This window comes from Crocodylus siamensis, chromosome 12, assembly GCF_052110815.1.
Source record: "Crocodylus siamensis isolate JL-2025a chromosome 12, ASM5211081v1, whole genome shotgun sequence".
NCBI classification, from domain to species: Eukaryota; Metazoa; Chordata; order Crocodylia; family Crocodylidae; genus Crocodylus; species Crocodylus siamensis.
In genome coordinates this window covers 15,710,302-15,730,192 of record NC_143406.1, presented here as the reverse complement: position 1 = coordinate 15,730,192, position 19,891 = coordinate 15,710,302, and the positions used below count along the sequence as shown (strand labels likewise).

The 19,891-nt window shown below is 45.5% G+C and overlaps 1 protein-coding gene across 4 annotated transcripts in view; it reads right to left on the bottom strand.

The window, feature by feature from the left end:
- The window catches only part of AJAP1 (adherens junctions associated protein 1), a 137,335-nt gene extending 119,461 nt beyond the window's left edge, over window positions 1-17,874 (bottom strand). For all 4 annotated transcript variants that reach the window (XM_090024068.1, XM_090024070.1, XM_090024072.1 and 1 more), the window contains exon 1: window positions 17,186-17,874. In XM_090024068.1, coding sequence (XP_089880194.1) covers window positions 17,186-17,214 — 29 coding nt within the window. In that variant the 5' untranslated portion in view covers window positions 17,215-17,874. The remainder of the gene's footprint in view (window positions 1-17,185) is intronic.
- Window positions 17,875-19,891: the final 2,017 nt, after the last annotated feature.

Below are 19,891 nucleotides of genomic sequence, written 5' to 3'. Positions count from 1 at the left end.
GCAAACTAAACAAATCAACATATGGAAGTCGGATATAAATCCAAGGAAGTGCTGGAAAGATGACAGATTAGAGTTTGCTTCCCAAACAGTAAAGAGCTCATGGAAGGGAGAACTTTGTAATTCAAATGGACAAGACGGCAAACAATAGTTCTGTGAGCTGTAATCCTCCACTGGCCCCTGAGCTTAGAGGGAAAGTGTAGTAGTCTTTAATTTCTAGGTACAACGTAAGCGTTAGCTGGTTAATCCTCATCAAAGTCATGGAAATTAAAAACATTATTTCTATTTTACAGATGGAGAAACTGAGACACTCAAGTCAAAGAACTGTGCCAAGGCTCTAAAAATCAATGTTAGAGTCAGGATTGGACCCCAGAGCTCTTTGCTTGAATACTTGGACTCAGACCCTAAAATATACATATTCTGGAGTTGGAAAAATTACATTTCAGGGTTTCCAGGAACATCATGCCCCATTGCCTGTTACATTCATCTAGCCCTCCTAATTGGAGCAGATCAGAAATCAGTCAGTTTCTCAGTGGAATGCTATTTTATTTTCATTTTATATCAGTTGATTACACAGGATTTTATTTCATTTTTTAAATAATTTAGAGCATCTGCTACTTAATACTGACTGATTTTATCTTTTCTTCCAGATCTAACTCTCTCTTTGTTTTGTTGAAAGGAAACAGTTGGGGACCTTGAACAAAAGAATAAGATAAGCCTTCGGTGTATTAATTGGAAAAACAGCTATTTTTAAAATCCTAGAAAAAGGACTCCAGGCCTTTTTCAATAAAATATATTGAAATAGCTTCTCTTCTACTAAGTACCCTGCCTACTTATCTGATTTTCTTAGATCTAGAAGATAAGGTAAGATGGTTCATTTCGTATTAAGTAGCAACTTTCTTTAATGAGCCTAAAAAAATCAAAAATTAAAAACTCATTATAGTTTGTCATAACGTTATGATGTGACATGAACTCACACATCTTATATACCATCTGTTATGAAATAATGCAAAAATAATATATAAAAATAAATGTCAGCTTGAAAATCTAGTTTCAGAATGAGTTTTTGAAACAAATATTGTTATATGTTTCCATTTCATGGCATTAAAGAAAACTGCCACTTTTGCTTTCAATCCAATTCCCACAAAATAGAAATTCTATTTTGGCCATGACACAGATCCAGCAATTTGAGCATGGGCCTGACTTTCCCACATATAGATTTAAGAGGGATTACTCAAATTGTGCAAAATTAGGCTCTTGCTTGAACACCTAAGTCACATTTCCACCCGCTGGCCTTGTACAAATAGGCATTGCTTTGTGAAGTGTGCTGGAACCCTGCTGTAACTGAACCAGATTCTGATCTTAGTTAAATAGCTGAAATTCACTGAAGTCCACTGAGTTATTCTGGATTTACAGTGGAGTAAAAGAGCTCAGAGCCTTCCCCTCTCATTTTAAACTAGAAGGTAGCTTTACAAGCTTACATAGGCACAAAATACTGGGAATTCTCATCAGCCATATAAGGCTAATGAACCAAATGGTAATGAAAAGAATAAAAAAGAAAGACTCAATGACAGCTGAACAGGCAGGAGAGAAAAGAACTGCTAAACAATATCCTCAAAAAAAGGAGAAGAGTCACAGGAAAGGCAAGCCATTTTTTTTTTAAATGCAAAATATCAAACTGAGGGAGTAGAAGAAGGAAAGGCATAAAATCCAGGCCAAAAGGCAAAGAGACACACTGCAGCTAGCAAGCAAACCAGTCCAGCAACCTGCAGTGCAGTTGTTCTTCTGTAATGTCAGTCCCACAAGCTCTGTTGCAAATGTTAGCTTCTTTGATCATTGCTTCCTTGCAGCTGCTCATTACATGTCAGATGATTTTGTTCAATGCCTATGTGATCAGTGAGAACACAACTCTCCACAGAGACTCTGTGTCCTCTCTGCTCAGAAGGCAGGGAAGGGGGTGGGGGAGTTTTCCTTGTTCTTCTTAATGAATCTTCTAACTCAGAGCACATCTGTTGTACAGAGGCTCATTAGAAAAGTTGGACTAGGTGATTTCAAAGTTGGGAAAACCTACAGCAACAGGAAAAGATTGGGGCTGAATGGTTATTACATGATATGCCATGGGGACTGCCAATATGGGTGATGCCCGTTTTTGAGTGGCACATTTAGTGATGTATGTCAGTTCCTGAAAACACTTATTGCTGCATGAAATGTTTAACATCATGAGTAGTCCCACTATTGTCAATTATTCAAAGAAGCCAACAGTGCACCCAGCAATGTAGGGATAAGGCCAGCTGTCCAGGGCAAAGTGGAAGAGGTGACTTCCAGTTCGTGATCATGAATGTGTGTCTGCCTATAACAACCACTCTTTTTCACCCTTACCCCCCAACAGTTGGTGCCCGGGGTGGCTGCCCCTATTGCCTTCCTTCCACATTTATACCACTGAGCGAACCCCGTAGCAACAGTTCACAAGATTGGGCTCTAAAATACATGGGGCTGACTTTCCTGTTACCTACACTAGAACACATGAGAGGCAATCCCACTGCAGTCAACTGTATTACTTAGGAGTAAATACACTGCAAGTGGGAGGAAAACCAAACCCTAAAATGTTGTCTAAAGGAAATCAAAGAAGTCTTCTCCATTTTAAGTTAAAGCAAACAGAAACTGCATGAAAATAATATTATTAATTACTTAAAGCTCTTGCAGCTGGTCTTTTGCCTTCAAAAATCCATGTTCTCTCAACTCCAATTGCTAAATCTTCATCCTAGCCATTTTTTCTTATTAAGAAGCCCTGCCTCATTTCCTGAACACTACTCTCACTAAGAGGATGAATTAATCACACACTATAGAAATTAGGACGGCTATTTGAGCTGGAACAGCGAGATTCCATTTAGGGGCGAAAAGAGAGGCATCTCTACATAGTCATCCCACTTAATTCAGCATGGTTGCATGTCATGCCCAGAAAACGGACCTCATCTGCAGCTACCCAATCCAGGGTAAAATGCAAACATTCCTGTTATTTTTAGCACAAGTGTGGTGGTGCCAACATGCCCCAGTGATAGGTTAAAGCCCTGTTGTGCTGACCACAAAGGATGCACAATAAAAGGATGCTCCCTTCTATTAGGCCTGTGCAAAGCAGCTAGTATTTGCTTCAGATTCAGCTGATTCAGGGACCAGTGATTCAATTCGGTAATTCGAATCACTGTCCCAAATCTGATTCGGAGATTCGCTGCTACCGAACTGCTGAATCTCTGAATCACCCAGGCCAGGCCCATCCTCCGCCTGCTCTTCCAGCCCGGCAATCCTGCCCCAGCTCCTGGTGCTTTAAAAAAAAACCCTGGCTCAGCGGGTGCTGCCGGGCAGGGGGACAATCCCTGCTGCCCCCCACTGCCCCACACTGCATGGGGGGGCTCTGCACGAGCCCCCCAACCCCCACCCTCCTGTCCCAGCCCTCCCCATGGCTGCCCCGCCTGCCTCAGCTCCAGCCTTTTAAGGGAAAAAAATCCCAAGTTAAACCCCAACATCCACCAGTTCATGCCACCAGGTGGTGATCCGTGGATTTGGAGAGCTTCGAATCGATTCAGACCTTTTTATTGGTCCCGATTCAGTTCGAATTTGAAGATTGGGCCTCTCAATCGGGCTGAATCTCCTCCGAATCAAATCAGCACCCAAAGCTTTGCACAGCCCTACCTTCTATACAACATTCATGTTTAGCAGAAGAAACAGGCTTCAGTTTTTTCAAGGGTAGAATATGAAGCAGCAGGCATCCAAAGACCATGAAAAAACTGCTTAGTCGTATTTATTACTTGCCCTCTGCTACAGGTGTATATGATGCTGAGCCATTTTGCCACTATCAAGGCTGCTTTCAAGTAAAGCTAGCTTGCTCTAAAAAGCAGGGCTGAGAACGCTGCTAGCTGTCCACTCTTTCTACTTCCATAAGGAGGTCCCTCTCTGCCTCAGTTCTGCTCTGGATTCCAACCCTTCCTTAAAAAGTGGAGGCTTCAAAACAGAAATGTGTTTAAAGGCCACTGACACTGCTGGCTTTGGGTTTGCTGCTGGTGAAGTCCTATAGCATGAGTCTATTGACTGGAAAAGGAAAGCAATCCATAAAAATGGAGGAAAAGAAATACAAAAATAAATAAATAAATAAATAACCCAAGGCACCCAGAGCAATCCCAGGGCAAAGGCAATGATCCTTGCACATAGAGGGCCATAACCTCCCCTTAGCATAGAGCCTATTTTTTATAGACCATTTTTTTTTCTGCCATTGCCATCTTATTACACTTACAGCAGAAAAATCACAGCTATATCTTGGCACCACGCAGACTTTTGACTAAGGCAAGAATGGTTACAGTAACAGCAGGAGTGAAATTCTGCAGGATAAAGGTGAACATGAGTCACCAGAGGCGTTTTTCTTCTTGTATAGAGCGTAGAAAATATTGTGGTGTTTGTGGGCACACACTCTGTGAAATCTAATTGCTGGTGAGTCAGATATTAGCTTGATTTCCATCTCATTAAAAAAAAAAACCTATGGCAAGAAAGATAAAACTTTTTAAAGCTTTTTCTGCAGGGCAAAGTCAGGGGTTTCAGCCTGGAAGACTGGTGATGAGAAAGAAGTTTCTCTTTCCATTGCTTTTCATTAAAAAAAAGCCTAGATAATCAGCCTGGATTATGCTTTATCAGCATATCAGGTTTAATCAGCCTGGATACCGCTTTATCTCTTCCTGCCACCGACTGGGTCAGACCCTGTAGGTTCCCTGCAGAAACTCTAAGTCTCCTGGATCATCATTCTTGGCCTTCCATTGGTTCAGATTTCTCTGCCTGACACTCATTTGTTTCAGGCTCTCTCTCTACTGGGGTCATACCACACACCTGCCAGAGACACCATCCCCATTGGTGTCATGCTGGCCACTATGCCTCACTGGTCTGAGAGGCTGGACAGAAAAGATGGAAATCTACTGAAGCCTGTTTTTTTTTTTTTATACTTGTCCCTTTCTCCCTGGGATGGCATGTGTAACAGAAGCAACATCCTGATTGCCCAGTACTCTGATTTCTTCCCCCAGGAGTACCCCAAAGTATCACTCTCACTGCAGTTTAATTTTGATTAGAGTTACTTCTCATTTACATGGCTCCAAGAGGGCATAGTGCCTCTTGGGGTAAACTTTCACTGTGGACTGCCACTGGGATCCTAAAATACCCTCTTCACACCTTCTGGTCTAAGTGCCATGAAACTTATAAAGGACAATATGCCCTTTCCAATATTTGGCCACCAAAGACAATGCCCATTAGCTGAGAAATGCATAGGAACTCCTTGGGTTTGGTGGCTGAATAGATGGCTGACTCTTCTCAACCCTGTTTATTTACAGTAGCACATCTTAAGTTATCATTGTGAGGAAGTAGGATGTATAATTTATTTAATTCTCACTGGGCACGTTTACATGAGATGCTAACTGCACAGTAGCCAAATAATACTGTGCAGTTGTGCATCACAGCACCAGCAGTACTAATATACTACTACACAGTAGCACCACTAAAAGGTGTTTGCTGGTGCTACTGCACAGTAACTCTAGTTGCTATACATTTATTTAGTACTTGATTATACAAGTACTAAATAAAAGTGCAGTAATCACTGTGCAGTAGCATCTCGTGTGGGCTTACCCAGTGTCTCTTAAGTATAGGCCATTATTATATTATAATTACTGAAATGTGCTAAGCTACAGCCTTTCTTCCATTGTGGTCATCACCTGCTACCAAGAGCTGTTAGTCAGTCTCAGGTCCCTCCAAGATACTGTCCCACTGTCAGGGACAGGACACTGGCCTGGATGAATCATTTGTCTGAGCCAGTATGGTATGTCTTATGTTCTTACATATCCTGTTAAAGAACCATTTGATTTAGTCTCCAGTACTTCACCATCTCTGTGCAAGGGTCTCAGAAGAGCACGCCAAAAAAAATGCTCAACTCGTGATGGAAAGGAACACGCCTGTGCAAAAGACACAACATACATGTTCAAGGGAGCAATTTTGTCCTGCAGTTCTCCACACGTGCCATGGCAAATGTTTGGCCAGGAACTGCGGAAATTTGGTCATGTATAATCTGAGAGAGCCATGTTATGTCTAAGTGCTGGTCAATTTGTATTGCTTAGAACCCTGGACCTTTTCCATCCAGAAGACAATGAAAGGGAAGCATAATGAATAAAATTCATTTCTGTAAGAAGCTTGTGCTGAAAGTCCTCAAGGAAAACCCCATGACAAATGTTTCCCTTTTGTCAAAATTAATTTGGACAGAATTTTTGTCCTTTGTCTGGAACCCAGGATAAGTTCCAAATTCTCCAGTTTATTTAACTGCAATGCTAGAGAGCTGGACAGAGCCTCTTAAAAAGTCAGGTAGCACAAACATATGTAAAATATCCTTCCTTCCTTCCTTCATTCATGAGAAAACCTATTAAAAGGAAATTGTTTGTAGCAAAAGGATCGTATGCCTTATGGAAGGATGTTAAAAAAAATCCCAACGTCTTAAGTTCCAAGAGGAAGAAAAACATATTGAAAACGCAGGAAGATTTGCACAGGATAAGTGTAGGTACACATAGTCTTCAGTGAAACAGGATACAGAAATGGTACTTGGGAACTGTAACTGGCCAAGTGAAGGTGATTCCAAAAAGGGAGGAGCAGCTGCCTGGGAACACGTCTGCCCAAGGAGGAAATAACGATTCATGGTAATTGGTATTTGCTTCCACGGAATTAATCATTGCAGTTCCATTGGGCACCAAAGGGGATCTTCTAATCCATGTCAATTTAGCATTAATTAATGCTGTATTATTTAAAGGCTGGCTGAGGGAAGGAAAGGGATGACATCATAATCATCCTAATAGCAGGACTCATGTCATTTTAGGCAATTACTTATATAGCAACAAACTTCCCGCCTGGAAGACACCTCTGCCAACTGCCAAACACGTGGCCCGATTCTCTGTGGTTTTGGGGGACCATCTAGTGGTCTAAATACAAGGCTGTGAGTCACAAGGTCTGAATTTTACTCCCAACTCCACTGGAGTGACCTTAACATCAGTTTATGCATTACAGCACAAAAACCTGCCAAGCCTGACTGCTTGCTGTTAACCAGTCCAGGCCTGCCTTGCTCCTGAACAGTTACTAATCAGCCCTGCAACCCTGAAGTACCACAGTCTCTAATACGGTTGCTCAGCTAACATTATGCTATTCACATTTCCCATTTATAGAGCCATAAACCAGTACTTGAACGTTTATCATAACAATATTCTCCTTAAAGACTAGTGCTGTTGTAGAAAGGAAAGCTTTGCTAAAGTGCCCTTACTGATGGGAGTGACTGATTGCTGAGAGATTGTGGCTAAATTCCATAAACTGTGTTTTTATTTGTGTATAATAAAGGTGTCTGCTTTCTAGTCGGCTTCAGCCTGGAACACGTATCTTGAATTTTATATCATGGGAGAGCTTTGGACAGGCCTATCTATGTTCAGGCCTCAGCAATGAGGGCAGCAAAAGCCTTGCCCTTGACATCAGGGAGTACGGGAGCAAGCCCCCACACCTGGCATCTTAAACATGCTCAGCATCTCACACTCCCTCTCACACATATGAAACCCTTCACTCTGCCTCTCCTTCGTTCACCATCCCTCCCTCTCTCTCACCTGAACAAGCATGCAGGAGCCATTTTACTACTGCGAGGCAGGCCAGATTTGGGGTGAGTCCTACATCAGTCAGTTTTTACTCAACCAAAATTCACCTGCGAGTCAATGGGAATTTTAGGGGGGCAAAAAGGCTGAGGAATAGCCAGAAGATTTGTCCCTTTTCTTACCCAGTTTGAACAAAGCCATGCCAATGAGAGAGTTCTCTGCTAAGGACCCATGAAAACATGAGTAGAGGAAAATCTAGTGCATGGCTATGGGAATACTCCTTGCCTGTGAGCCATTTTCCTTTCTGAATGTCTACATGGTCCCTCTCTTCATTACAGAAGTACAGAATCGTTTTGTTATTCTCACAGGTGAGGGCTCCAAATGAGAGAAAACATGACGAAATGGCATTTACACCCGAAAGCACCATACACAAATTGACAAGCTGTATCATGTTGGAAAATGCATTGTATTTATCATCATTGGCAGTATTACTCATCAGAATGTATTAGGTACCAGCTGCTATTATACGAAAGAATACAGTGCAATTGTCACTGCAATAACACATCCATAAAATTACAGCTTGAGAGAAAGACCTTCAGAACACAGAAAAAAAACCACATACTAGCTGACTTAAAATATAATTCCCTCCTTCAGTTATAAATAAGTCACAATTTTCTGGTAGTGGCACTTTTTAAAGTTGAAAATGAACATTTCTATGAATGAAGACATCCTTTCCAACCCTAATTTTCTATGATTGTATGGTATGGTTTATATGCAGAGAGGATTTTAAGGCAATGGCTTCTTCCTGTTTTTTTTTTTATATTTTTCCTGAATCAGTCTAATTTCTTCATGATACCTAGAAAAGTAAGGAAGAGGGGACTGTATTGCTCAGGTGAATTAGTGAACAAATTGGGGAGTCTGTGACTTCTGACTGATGTCTAAGATAGACTTGCACTGCCACATATCTACGCACCAGCCAGCCTCCACTTTCCACAAGCTATTCCTACAGCAGGAGACCCAATGCAAGTGTTTATCATCTCTTCCCTGACTGTCAACACACAACCTGGGTGGAAGGACAGGACTGGGCTGGGCTTGGGCAGGGACAGGAAATGCACTCTCAGCCAGGTTATAATAGAGATGAGTTCAGCAGTCTCTGTTCTCAACTAAACCTTTACTGAAATGCAGGGTCAAGCTGTTGCTTTAATTTAGCTGCAACTCAGACTCCCAGGCTTGCTCTTCCCTCGTCACCACTAAGGCCGTGGCAAGGAGGATGCAGCTCTCTGTCTTAATGCTAGCTGGCTCTATTTATTTTAAATGTCTTTTCTACCTGGGATGTTGCTCATTTCTGATACAGTTGTGCATCCATCTCTATCAAGCATGGTTTTTCTCTATTACTGTGGTTGCTTGGCATCAGAAATGCTGAATCATTCAGCGCTGACTAGAGGAAATAAGAAAGAAATTAATCCCTGACTCAGCCTCATCTTCCAGCATTAAGGGCTTTCATCTGAAATCTTCAGTCCACCTGTGAACCTCAACTTGCTGAAAGGGCTGGCTGGGAAAGGAGCTTAAGTTTTCTTTTGCCTCATGCCCTCTTTGCATTATTGAGACACACATGCTCTCTGAAACTTTTACCCAGCATTACCCAGGTAACTAGCCTGAGCCAGTGCCTCAAACCATTAAAATCCATAGGGAACTCCCAGTTCACCCACTGGCCACTGATCCAATCTATTAGTTCTGAAATGTCTTTATTACATAAGAAGACATTTGAATGAAAAACACTAGTCCTAAGACCAAAGAAAAGGTTTTTCTTGCAGCTCAGTTCAGGGGCTTGCTAACAGGACCACTGATGTATAGAAGATGCTGGAACAACAAATCGTTTCCCCCATTAGCACCAAACTTTCTCTTCACTCTTCTTTGAAACAGTAAAGTCTCTCCTTTAGGACATACCTAGCAAAATCTTAAGGGATATTCCAAGAGATGGTTTCTTGGGATCTGGGCCCTGCAGTTAGAAGAGGAATACCAGGACACTTTCAGAGTAACAAGTACTGTGGCAGAACAAAGCTGATTATGCCTCAGGTGAATTTGGGTGGACTTCTTTGAGGACCGGTGCGGCCTAGGGGGCCTCTGCTTGGTGTCACCCTCAGGCGCACTTATTTTTATGTTTTGACCCGTTGACCCACACGACACTCCTATCCTGGTTTTTTCATTAGTTGTCCCAAGTGTTGTGTCATCCATCCATTAGCCCCATACATTAGGAACTATTAGTTAGCCGCGTGAGCCTCAGAGCCCACAATAACTGGGTGATACGAATAGTCAGGTGAATTTGGGAATCATATTAAGGCCTTAGGAAGGGAAGAAGTACATGTTCAGAGTAGACCAAGCCCCTACTTCATCCAGACGAGAATTCTGTTCCTGTTGGAAACCAGCACTAGGTGCTTCAGAAGAAGGCACAACAGATCCCCCAGCAGGCAGATGTGAGGGAATCTCCCCCCACTCCCACCCTAATGCCTCTTCGCTGGAGGCTGGTGTAATTCCCAAAGTCTGAGATGACTGGTATCTGCATAATGGAAGGAGGAGTCTGTCAGGGCTCTGGCCAATGTCACCTGAGAGAAAATTTCTTTCAGCTTTCTATTTAGCAAACCATTTTGGCTTTGAACCATGGGGAACCCTGTGTCCAGGTACCATGGTGACTGGGCATATGAGAAACCCCGGGCTCGATAGCCAAGATAAAAATCCATAATGACATACATCATGTCCAAATAAGTAATTCCATTTTATAACCTAGTTGTTACCTGCATTTTCTTTTTGTTGATTCCCAGCCACATGGAACAAGGTATTTCAGGTGCTAATCAACCCCACAAGAACAGAGCCCCAAAGAGACCCTTTTTTTAAAAAGTCACCACACAGCTTGATCTCAACTTCTGTTCAATTAATTTTCAGATGTGTCCATATACTCTCCTGTGCATCTGCAACTAAAGCTGCTAATATAAATTGTGTTTGCTCCTGTATTACTGATCTCGACACATGTTTATCTAGTAAGCTTCATCAAATAGGATTTGCATTCTAACACTCTTGTGCACCTTAGAGAAATTGAGATGTTTATGTGGTTGGGTCAGAGATGAACCATGATAGGTTTTCTTGAAGACAGTTCAGTCCCTAAGGACCGTTATTATTAAGATCTCAAAGAGCACTGTAACAGTATCATTCAACTTCAGAGAAGTAAAGTATGGGATACACATTTCTGGAAGAAGAAGTTCTATTATCTTTTCAATTAACGTTCTGTTATTTATCTATCTGTCTCTTAGGGTATACCCTGCTGCCCACTGCTGTAGCATCTAAATGCAGATCTATTAATAGATATGTACTTCTTAGTTTAAAGACATTTCAAGAAACTGCTAGGAGGCAGGTTTTAATGCAGACATTACTAATGTAGCTGCTGGGTCCAGAGAAAAAAATTGATAAAAGCTGGAAACTAGTAGAGATTTAATGGCAGGCAAAAGCTCATTTCTGAAGGAATCTAACATTAATGCTGAAGAATAAAGGTGGGCAAGCCTCCTACCATTATGTTCAGGCAACAGAGATTGAGTTTAGACCTCTCAGCAGTCCAAATTTAATCATAATCTTCCAAAGGGAAATTAAATGAAGTGCATCCCCATCACAGGAAATGATATAGGTTGTAACTACCTACCTCTATAGCAGTGTGAAATAATGAGAGTCAAAGGAAATATACACATTAGTTCTGCCTGGTTTTTTTTAACTAGCCAGGCTGACTCCAGACTTCTCCTTTACCGCTATGAAATAGTACAAATGCTTAACAATTATAAGCAGGACTGCTAAGTGAATTAGTGCTATCCCTAGAAAGGAAATTAAAAGTGGTCTGGATTCTGCCACTTGTGCTGAATAATGAACCCTGTTCCCGGAGTCAATCCTGTTGTTAACCAGGGTTTATTGGGAGGGGATAAGAGAGGCAGGAGAGGAAACCCTGCTTTGGACTGCAATCCCATTCCTCCACCCTGGTGATGACTGAGAATAATGTGGCCCTCTGTTCTTCGTATATTTGCTCTATATTGGGACTATATCCTGTCTTGTTCCAGGCTGCATATATTTCATTCCTTCCCTCTTCCCTCCTAATCACTTCCCCATTAGCTATATTTAAACTTGTGAACATGCATGTTTTCATAATGAATCGAGGCCATGTGCAAAGTGGTATAGATTATAAGTGCCATATACAGCTGCTGAGTATGGCAGTTCTCATTGCTCTCTGCACCCTGTATACATATATAAAGGACAAGAGGCAACAACAAGGCCTCTTGGGCTACACTTCAAACAAAACAAAACAAAAAAAAAATCAAGCTCATCCCAGAGCTCATCTTGCAGTGCTTGAGTTGCTGCTTGCATGTTATGCTTTGAAGGAAAATTTAGCAATTACTTATTTTAAACAGATGACTGTTATATAAGGCAACATGAAGCCACATTGTTCAAATGCCCCAAGCAGATGGGCATCCCAGCAACAGTTCCAAGGCTATATCTCTCCGGATGACAACTCTAGGTATTGTTTTATTGACACAGATGAGCTCTGATGAACTGTTCCTAAGGGCTACTTAGAGGAATCCAGGAATCAGGGGGTTACAGCAGAAGCAAAGGCTGGGCTGGCAAATAGCTTTATTGGGGTCAGCAAAGGCATTTTAGGCCTGTGCTCAGGCATACATAATGCAAACATCACTGGTGCTCGGTGGTGTGACCATCGGAGGATAAACGGCAGAAATGCAAGCTGGGCCCCTCCCTTTAGACCATAAGGGACCGTCTCGGTGAAGTTCCCAGGTGCTCTCAGGCTGGGGAACAGGCTCTCCAGGATAAAAGCTTCCAAAGTGTCTTCAGGATGAGCTGCCAGCTCAGCAACTGAGTCAGCTTCCCATCCATCACTTTACTGAATACACATAATAAAAGGCAATACTGGGATGATTCCAATATTATTACAACAATTATTCATACCACAGGGAAGAGAGGTGTTAATATCAGCACATCTCCCTTTTTCTCATCTGTGAAATTGCTGCCTGTTATAAGGTATGAACTGCAGCATAAAAGTGCAGTTTATTCAAGTATTATTGTATCTGATAAGTATCATAGTGAGTGACACTAGATGAATTTCTGTGGCAATCAATTCATACAGCAACAGTTAGGCTTTGCATGGATTTTCTAGAAGTAAAAACCTCCTCATCGGAAACCATTAACTCCCACTATTTGGTGTTCTCATTAGTACTGCAAATGCAAAGTTTGCATCTTTGATGGCTGGCTGAATCTACATTTGACAATATGAACTTGATAAGTGAAATGCATTCCAAATTTTTGCTTTAACAGTAAATATAGTGACAATAAAGTTCTCTCAACACAAATATACAAATCCATATATTTTGAATGAGCATGTTTTTGTACAATGAGGGGGGAACTCTGTACACCTTACTGCTAGTCATACAGCAAATAGGTTGTGATCTAAAAGCAATAAAATTCTTGACACATTGTTGAGATCAGATTTCTTGCTAGAGAAAGAAAGATCTCAGCTATGACCAAAAGCAAAAAGACCTACAAGGTGAAGCTCAGATGTTAGTGATGCTAAGTGTATAGGGTGAATTATAGCATGAATACAGACCCCTGAGGCACATGCCTCAGGACACTCGCGGCTTAGGATGACCTACTATAAATCCTGCCAGGACAGTAGCAATTGTTAATGGAAGCTCAACGCAGCTGTGGAGGACATCAAAAACTTATAACAAGATGCTACTTTCTCAAGGATCTTCATAACTGCAAGATTCCCATTTAAGAAAATGGAGGTGCTGGAAAGAAAATGGAATTAAGGGAGTCTTGCTCCTGGTTACCTCAGCAGCATGACTGGTCCGGTCTCTGCAGAGCCTGGAGCTTTGTCTTTTGGGAGCAGGAGTAATCTGATTGGGGAGAAGTGGGGTAGAAAACCATCCCTTAGAGCCATCAAGGCCTCAAAAGGAAGATGATTTGAGGTGAACTAGGAGCTGAAATGTCTTTTGTGTTTCACTTCTCTAGTGGTTCTTCATGGAAAATGAGAAAGATCCAAAAAGGGAGGGAGATGAGGAAGCCAGGCAGAGAATACAGTTCTGAAAGGTTTGCATTAGTAAGTAGGACCAGTAAGCAGGACCAGAGCAGTAGAAGAGAGCACAGAAACCTTCAAAGCAACCTGGAGAGAGAAGGGGTAGCTGGAGCTGCTGTATCCATTGTTTAAAACACAGAAAAGGCAGAGATCATCAGCTATTTCCATGATTACGGTCTTCTGCCAGTCCCAGCCTGGACCCTGAAGCCTTTCTTTACCATGGTGTCTTCACCTTCCACACATCGGCAGTTGGGATAAGCAAAAAGAAACATCTTTGACCCTTGACCAAGCAGAAATTCCAAAGGGTCGTTGTGTTACTGCAGACATATTAAAGGATGAGTCCTTCCGACTAAAAAGCATCTCCCTGACAGGTTGATTATTTTTTTAATGATGACAGCTTGAAGATGCTCAAGGGGCTAGAATGTGAAAATAAATTGCAGGGAGATAGGGTGGGGGATGTGGTCAAAGGGACATGATATATTCATTTGCCCTGGGCTTCTTCACTGAATCACAAAGAGATCATGCCTTCAGATGTGGTGGCTGTGTATGTTCATGTATGCATCTGCATGTGTGTGATCTCACAATAATAAACTGTGGCAGAGAGGGAATACAGATTATGTGCAAAAATAAACCCTTAAGGTCTCCCCTAACTCCAGAGGTTAGGAAGATCTTTCTTAAAATCACTAGGAAGTTTCACTTCCTAAAGCCTGCTCCAAGTGCCAGCCAAGTCAGTGAAAACGCTCCCACTGGCTTCAAAGGGCTTTGGATCAGGCCCTTACAGTCTCCGACGCTAGAATTTAGTCTGCTCTGCCTCCTCCCCAGCTTCTCAATGCTCAAGATTTGCCAGCAGCAGAAAAGTCACGTTCCTAACAAGACTGTATCTAAGTGACAGAAGACGCGCTGGAGAGCACCAACTGTTTCATCTGGCCGATGCCCTTGCTAGGGGAGGATTGTTCTCATCACTCTTCTCAAACCATTCATTTCAGCAGCTTTACGGCCCCCGCTTCCTTCTCTCCTCCCCCTTCCTTCCCCTCCCCTCCCCTCCCCTCCCCCACCCCACCCTGACCCCTTATTTCCAATCACAGGGTGGCAGCTGCATGGCACAATTTCAGCATTATTTTCACTGATGCTTGACAGCCCAGCTCATACCGTGCAAAGGATGGGGAGCTTGTGAGAGCAGAGGAGCTTGTCCAGCAAACACCGAGTCCAGGACATACTGCCTGCATAAAGACAACAAGGGATGTTGCATACTTGGCCCACCAGGAAAATCAATATATACCCATATATACTTACAAGCTTCCCTAACTTAATCATGTTCTTCTGAACAGCAAGAAAAATATCATAGTCTCGGGCTCGTTTTTTTGTTTTTTTAGATCTACAATTAAACTCTCCTATCTAATCAACGGGAGCAAACTGTACCGCTGTCCTCTTTAATATAAGAAAGGCAAATAATGGGAGTACAGACTTGCTGCGACTCTTTCAGCAATGTAGTTTTCTTCACTGTTCGTTTTTCTCAATATATCCCCACTTTAAAATGTAACCACACTCCAGTGAAGGGAAAACACAGAAAATAATGTCATTATTGGAACATCTGCAGAAAGAATTAGCCAGTCTTGATAATTAACTATTAACTAGTGCTCTCTCTGATAACAGCATCACAGTAATAATAGGACCTCAGCTGAAATGACTTCGCAGCAGTAATAAACATGTGTTATGTAACACTTAGGTTCTGCCTCCTCCAAACCGTAATTCTCGATTAATCTACGATACTGATTGTCTGTTTAGTATTTGTCCCCCGCCCCCCCCGTCTGTCTACCAACTTTCCTGCCCTCAGTACTTAGATGACCTCCATCACTGTAGTAAATGAGCACCTGAAAGCCAGCATTCATCGGCAGCTTTCTGATTACTTCCTCCAGACTCCACAGAAAACAACAGGCAAAAAGGATCTAGCAAATTATGCATTAAATTTGAGAGTGTGGCCCAACCAGGAACTCAATGGAGATTGAAAGAGCATTTCATTTTCAACTAATCTGGAATACAGACTAGCTGGTGTCTGTGCCAGTACTTATCTGGAAGTAGGCAAGCGATATTGATTCACTCTCAACTCAATACACAGCTTAAGCAAGTTCATTATTTAACTGTTTAAGATCCATTAGAGCCGTTTTTCCTTTTGAGACAAGAGCCTGAGTGCGACGGCTTTTATTTAGCAGGGTTTAGTTAAAGAGGTTTGCCGAATGCTATCCAACAGGCTTGTCAGAAATATTTACTCCAGCACCGCACCTTACGCCTTCCTACGTTGACAAATGAACTCTTACATGAGCCTGTAACAAGGTTGTGCTGTTTGGATTTAACAAGCTGCCCTTAAGGACAAACTTCCAGGAGTATTTTTCAGGATAAGCATTTACTTATGCTTTAGGGAGGGTATGCCATTCACGAAGCACTATTCTCCAAGTAACACCTATATTAATTCCAAACACAAGCTCTTTCTTCACAAAACTAGAACCAAACATGGACAATTGAGTCAGCCTTGCACTAAATCTCCATCATCATTCACTGGATTTGGAAGGGGTTTAGCACAGGTGGGAGCTTGCTCTCAAAACCTGCTTCCTCCTCTCCTTCTCCCCAAAGCAGGAGTCTAGTGCATCCCAGTGGAGAGAGACACGAAAAACACATTTGCTTTCATAATTTTCCCCCATCGCTCTCCAGCGTGTCAAAAAACGTTCAGTCTCCAAGGAGCACAAATACTTGCACACAGGAGTTATGCCTTCTGGCAGCGGGGGTCATTTCTCCTTAGCACGTCTGATATCCACCAGCCCATCCACAAACCGTGCATTTGTAAGCAGAAATCCTTTGATAAGATGAATATCAGAATCCCAGCAGTTCATGTCACTGCATCACTTTGCCAGGGAAAAGAAAGTTGTTTTCCTCTTCCCTTCTAGCAAATTAGGAGAAAGGAAGCACTTACATGCTCCAGAGTTATTTTTATTCTGTGCATCCCTTATTTGTTTTCCCGTGAAACAAGCCTGTCACAAGCATAGCAAACAAAACGCCTGCGTGCGTGCATCTGTGCCTACATGCAAACCCTGGTCTGCACGCCACGCGTGCAACCTATGCAGCAGATTCACATGCAGCTTCCCCGCTCGGGATGAGCCGATGTCAGGATGTCTGTAGCCACATGCACGGCAAAGCGCGGCTTCTGGGTCGGCGACGCTGCGGCGCGTTGATGGCAGGACACCGGCCCGGGTCCGTCTCCGAGGAAGGCTGCAAAGACCGAGGGGCCGCGTGTGCGGACTCTGCCCGCCGCAGGTCTCGGGCCCCCTAGCCGGCGCAGGTGAGGGGGCCGCCGGCCCTGGCCTCGCGGGGAGGCGGCAAAGCCAGACCCACCCCCGTGCCTGCGCGGACCCGAGCGCCCCGGCCGCGGCAGCCTTACCTGATTCCCGGGAGCCGAGTCCTCCACATTGTCACGCTCGGCGGGGGCGGCTCAGACCTGCCCGGCGCGGTCCATCCGTGCTGCCCGCCGCTCTCGGCCGCTGCCTCGCGGGCACCTCACCGGGGCGCGCGTCCCATGGCCGGGCCGCCGCCGCCGGCGCTCAGCCGCCCGGGGGCGGGGGCGGGGGCGCGGGCGCCTAGCGCTGCGGGCATGCCGGCATCGGCCGCCGGCTCACGGGCTCGCCCCGCGCCGGGCGCCCGGGCGCGGCGTCCCTCCGGCCGCTGGGGCCAGGCGGGCGCGGGGCGATCCGCCCGCCCGGGCTCCGCGCTCCAGCCTCGGCCGCGGCGGCAGCGCGCCCGGCTCCGCGGGGGAGGCTGCTGCGTGCGCCTGTGTGTAGAGGTGTGCGTGCGCGTGCGGGGCGCGTGGGGAAGTTGGCGCGGAAGCGCGGCTCGGCAGCCCGGGCAGCGCCGGCTCCGGCTCCGGCTCCGGCTGCGGCGCCGCCGCGCGCTCTCCCGCCGCTCGCCCCCCCGGCTCCGCGTGGCCCGGCCCCGCTGACGTCAGGCGCCCCCAGCACCGGCGGCCGGGCCGGGCCGCCCGCTGCCCTCGGGCTGAGGTGGGGGTGGGGCCGGGGAAGTTGCGCGGGCTCCGGCGGGGCCGAGCTGCGCGGGACTGGCGCGGCCGCTCCGCGCTCGCTCCCCGGCGCCTGTGGCAGCGCGGGGGGCGGGACTGCAGCGCGTGAGGCGGTTTCCGCGGCAACCGGGCGGGGAGCGGGAGCTCCCACCGGGCCGGGCGCTGCAGCTGCCCTTGGGACACGCCGGGGCGCCCTCGGGCTCGCCGTGCCCTGCCCCGTGCCCACGGCCGCCCCCGCGCGAGGTCCTGGGGCTCCGCGGGCACGCGCCGCCTGTCGCTAGGCTCCTGCGCCCCCTTAGCCGGCAGGGGAGGTTTCCATGAAAGCCCCTGCGCCCCCAGGCTGAATATCTTTCGCTGCCCGCAGACCCAGGACCTGCTGCCCAGCGTCCGAGTGCTCTGCCAGGCCCCTAGCTTCAAAGCCTGGCGAGCAATACTGCATCGGGGGCTGGCAACACGTTTGGGCAGAGTGCCCAAAACTCCCACAGCCTCTGCTTGTAAGATGTTGGTGTGCCAGGGGCAGACTGTGGTGAGGGGCCCAATCCTTGCTGTGGCAGCGCAGCCCACCATCCGCCCCAAGGCACGCACGCCCACCGCAGCGCCTGGGCTGCTTGTTGCCCGCAGATGCGCGCACACCTCGAGGTGGATGGCGGGGAAGGCGCTGGGGCTGCACGACTAAAACAGGGATCAGGCCCTTTGCAGCTCCACTGTCCGCCTCAAGCATGTGCCAAGCCAAATGCCTTTGTGTGCCACGCTTTGGCATGCATGCCAGGGGCTGCCGATCCCTGCGTCGGAGCTTGGCCAGACAATTCACTGGCGTTATTTCCTGCTCTCAGGAAGGAGGTGCATTGTCTGCTGCGCCTTATCTACGTTTTGCCTGCCCTGCTCTGACATTTCTGTATCTATTTAGCAATATGTTCATAGCTGGATGGGGGTGGGGATGTTGATTGGGAGCAGCTTTTAGGAAGAAGCTGCCATCACGTTCATGTTTCTCCCCTGAGCAGATGGATGCGTCTCCTGAGACGCACTGAAGTTGAAGTCAGTTTCTGTTCTAAGGCACAGGAAGTTGATACTTCTTTTTATTATTATTGGTGTTTTGAAAGCACCCAGGGCCAGGCCACGCAGGCAGCTTGCCTGGGAGGAGCGGCAGGCTGCCTCACGTATGTCTTGTGGTTTAGTTCAATATATTCTCCTTGCGGAGGGAAGCGTGCCATACAGTGCGTCCCAGCATGATCGCTGCCCCTCCTTGCAAATGCGGGTGGAGTATGTAAGTTACAATATGTGCCACAGCCGGGAGCTGGGGAGGTGACTCAAGTTCCCATCACTCCTTGACAAATCTCTCTTTTTTAAATCTCAACTCATATATTTTATTCGGCAGCAGGGATGTCAAGCAAATGACAGTATTAGTCTCTCGCTGCTCCACAGATTCCTTCTGTTCTGTCAGTTTGCAAGCACAGAGCATGGAACCGCTCCTGCCGAGGGGCTATTGGTGAGAGCAGACTTCCAGGAAACAGCCTTTTTGACTGGTCCCATATGGTCCTCACTTCTTTTGTATGGCTCGGGCAAGCAACAGCAGAGAAGGTGCAGGTTAATTAAAGTTGCGATTGAGCCGTTCAATGTCTTCTGAGCCGACTAAGTGGATTGCTTCAATCCCTCCACGGTATGCAAGTTCAGGGCAGGAATTTGCAATGCATCTCATTTGACTGCACCTCACCGCATGTGTAGTTCGACGAATCCTTGATGCCCCATTTGTTCAATAAATAAACCCACCTTCCATGTTTTGTGTGAATGCAGTTCAGCACGATCCAATAGTTACATTGCAGGCGGAAACTCGGAAGCTCAATGGTCAAATCTGTGACCAAACTTTTACTGCATGCTGTTGCTGCAGAGCAGATCCCTTGCCAGTGGCTCTCGGTGTCCAGACTGTTCAACGGAAGTTGGAGCATGTGTAACTAGAAAGGTTTCCTTGACTGAAGCCTACATCTTGCTGGGTAGGCGATATCTTCATAAAACAGGAATTCAGCATCAGCCACAATCTTTTTGTACTCTCAAAGTACAACACCGAATCCCTTCTTACCA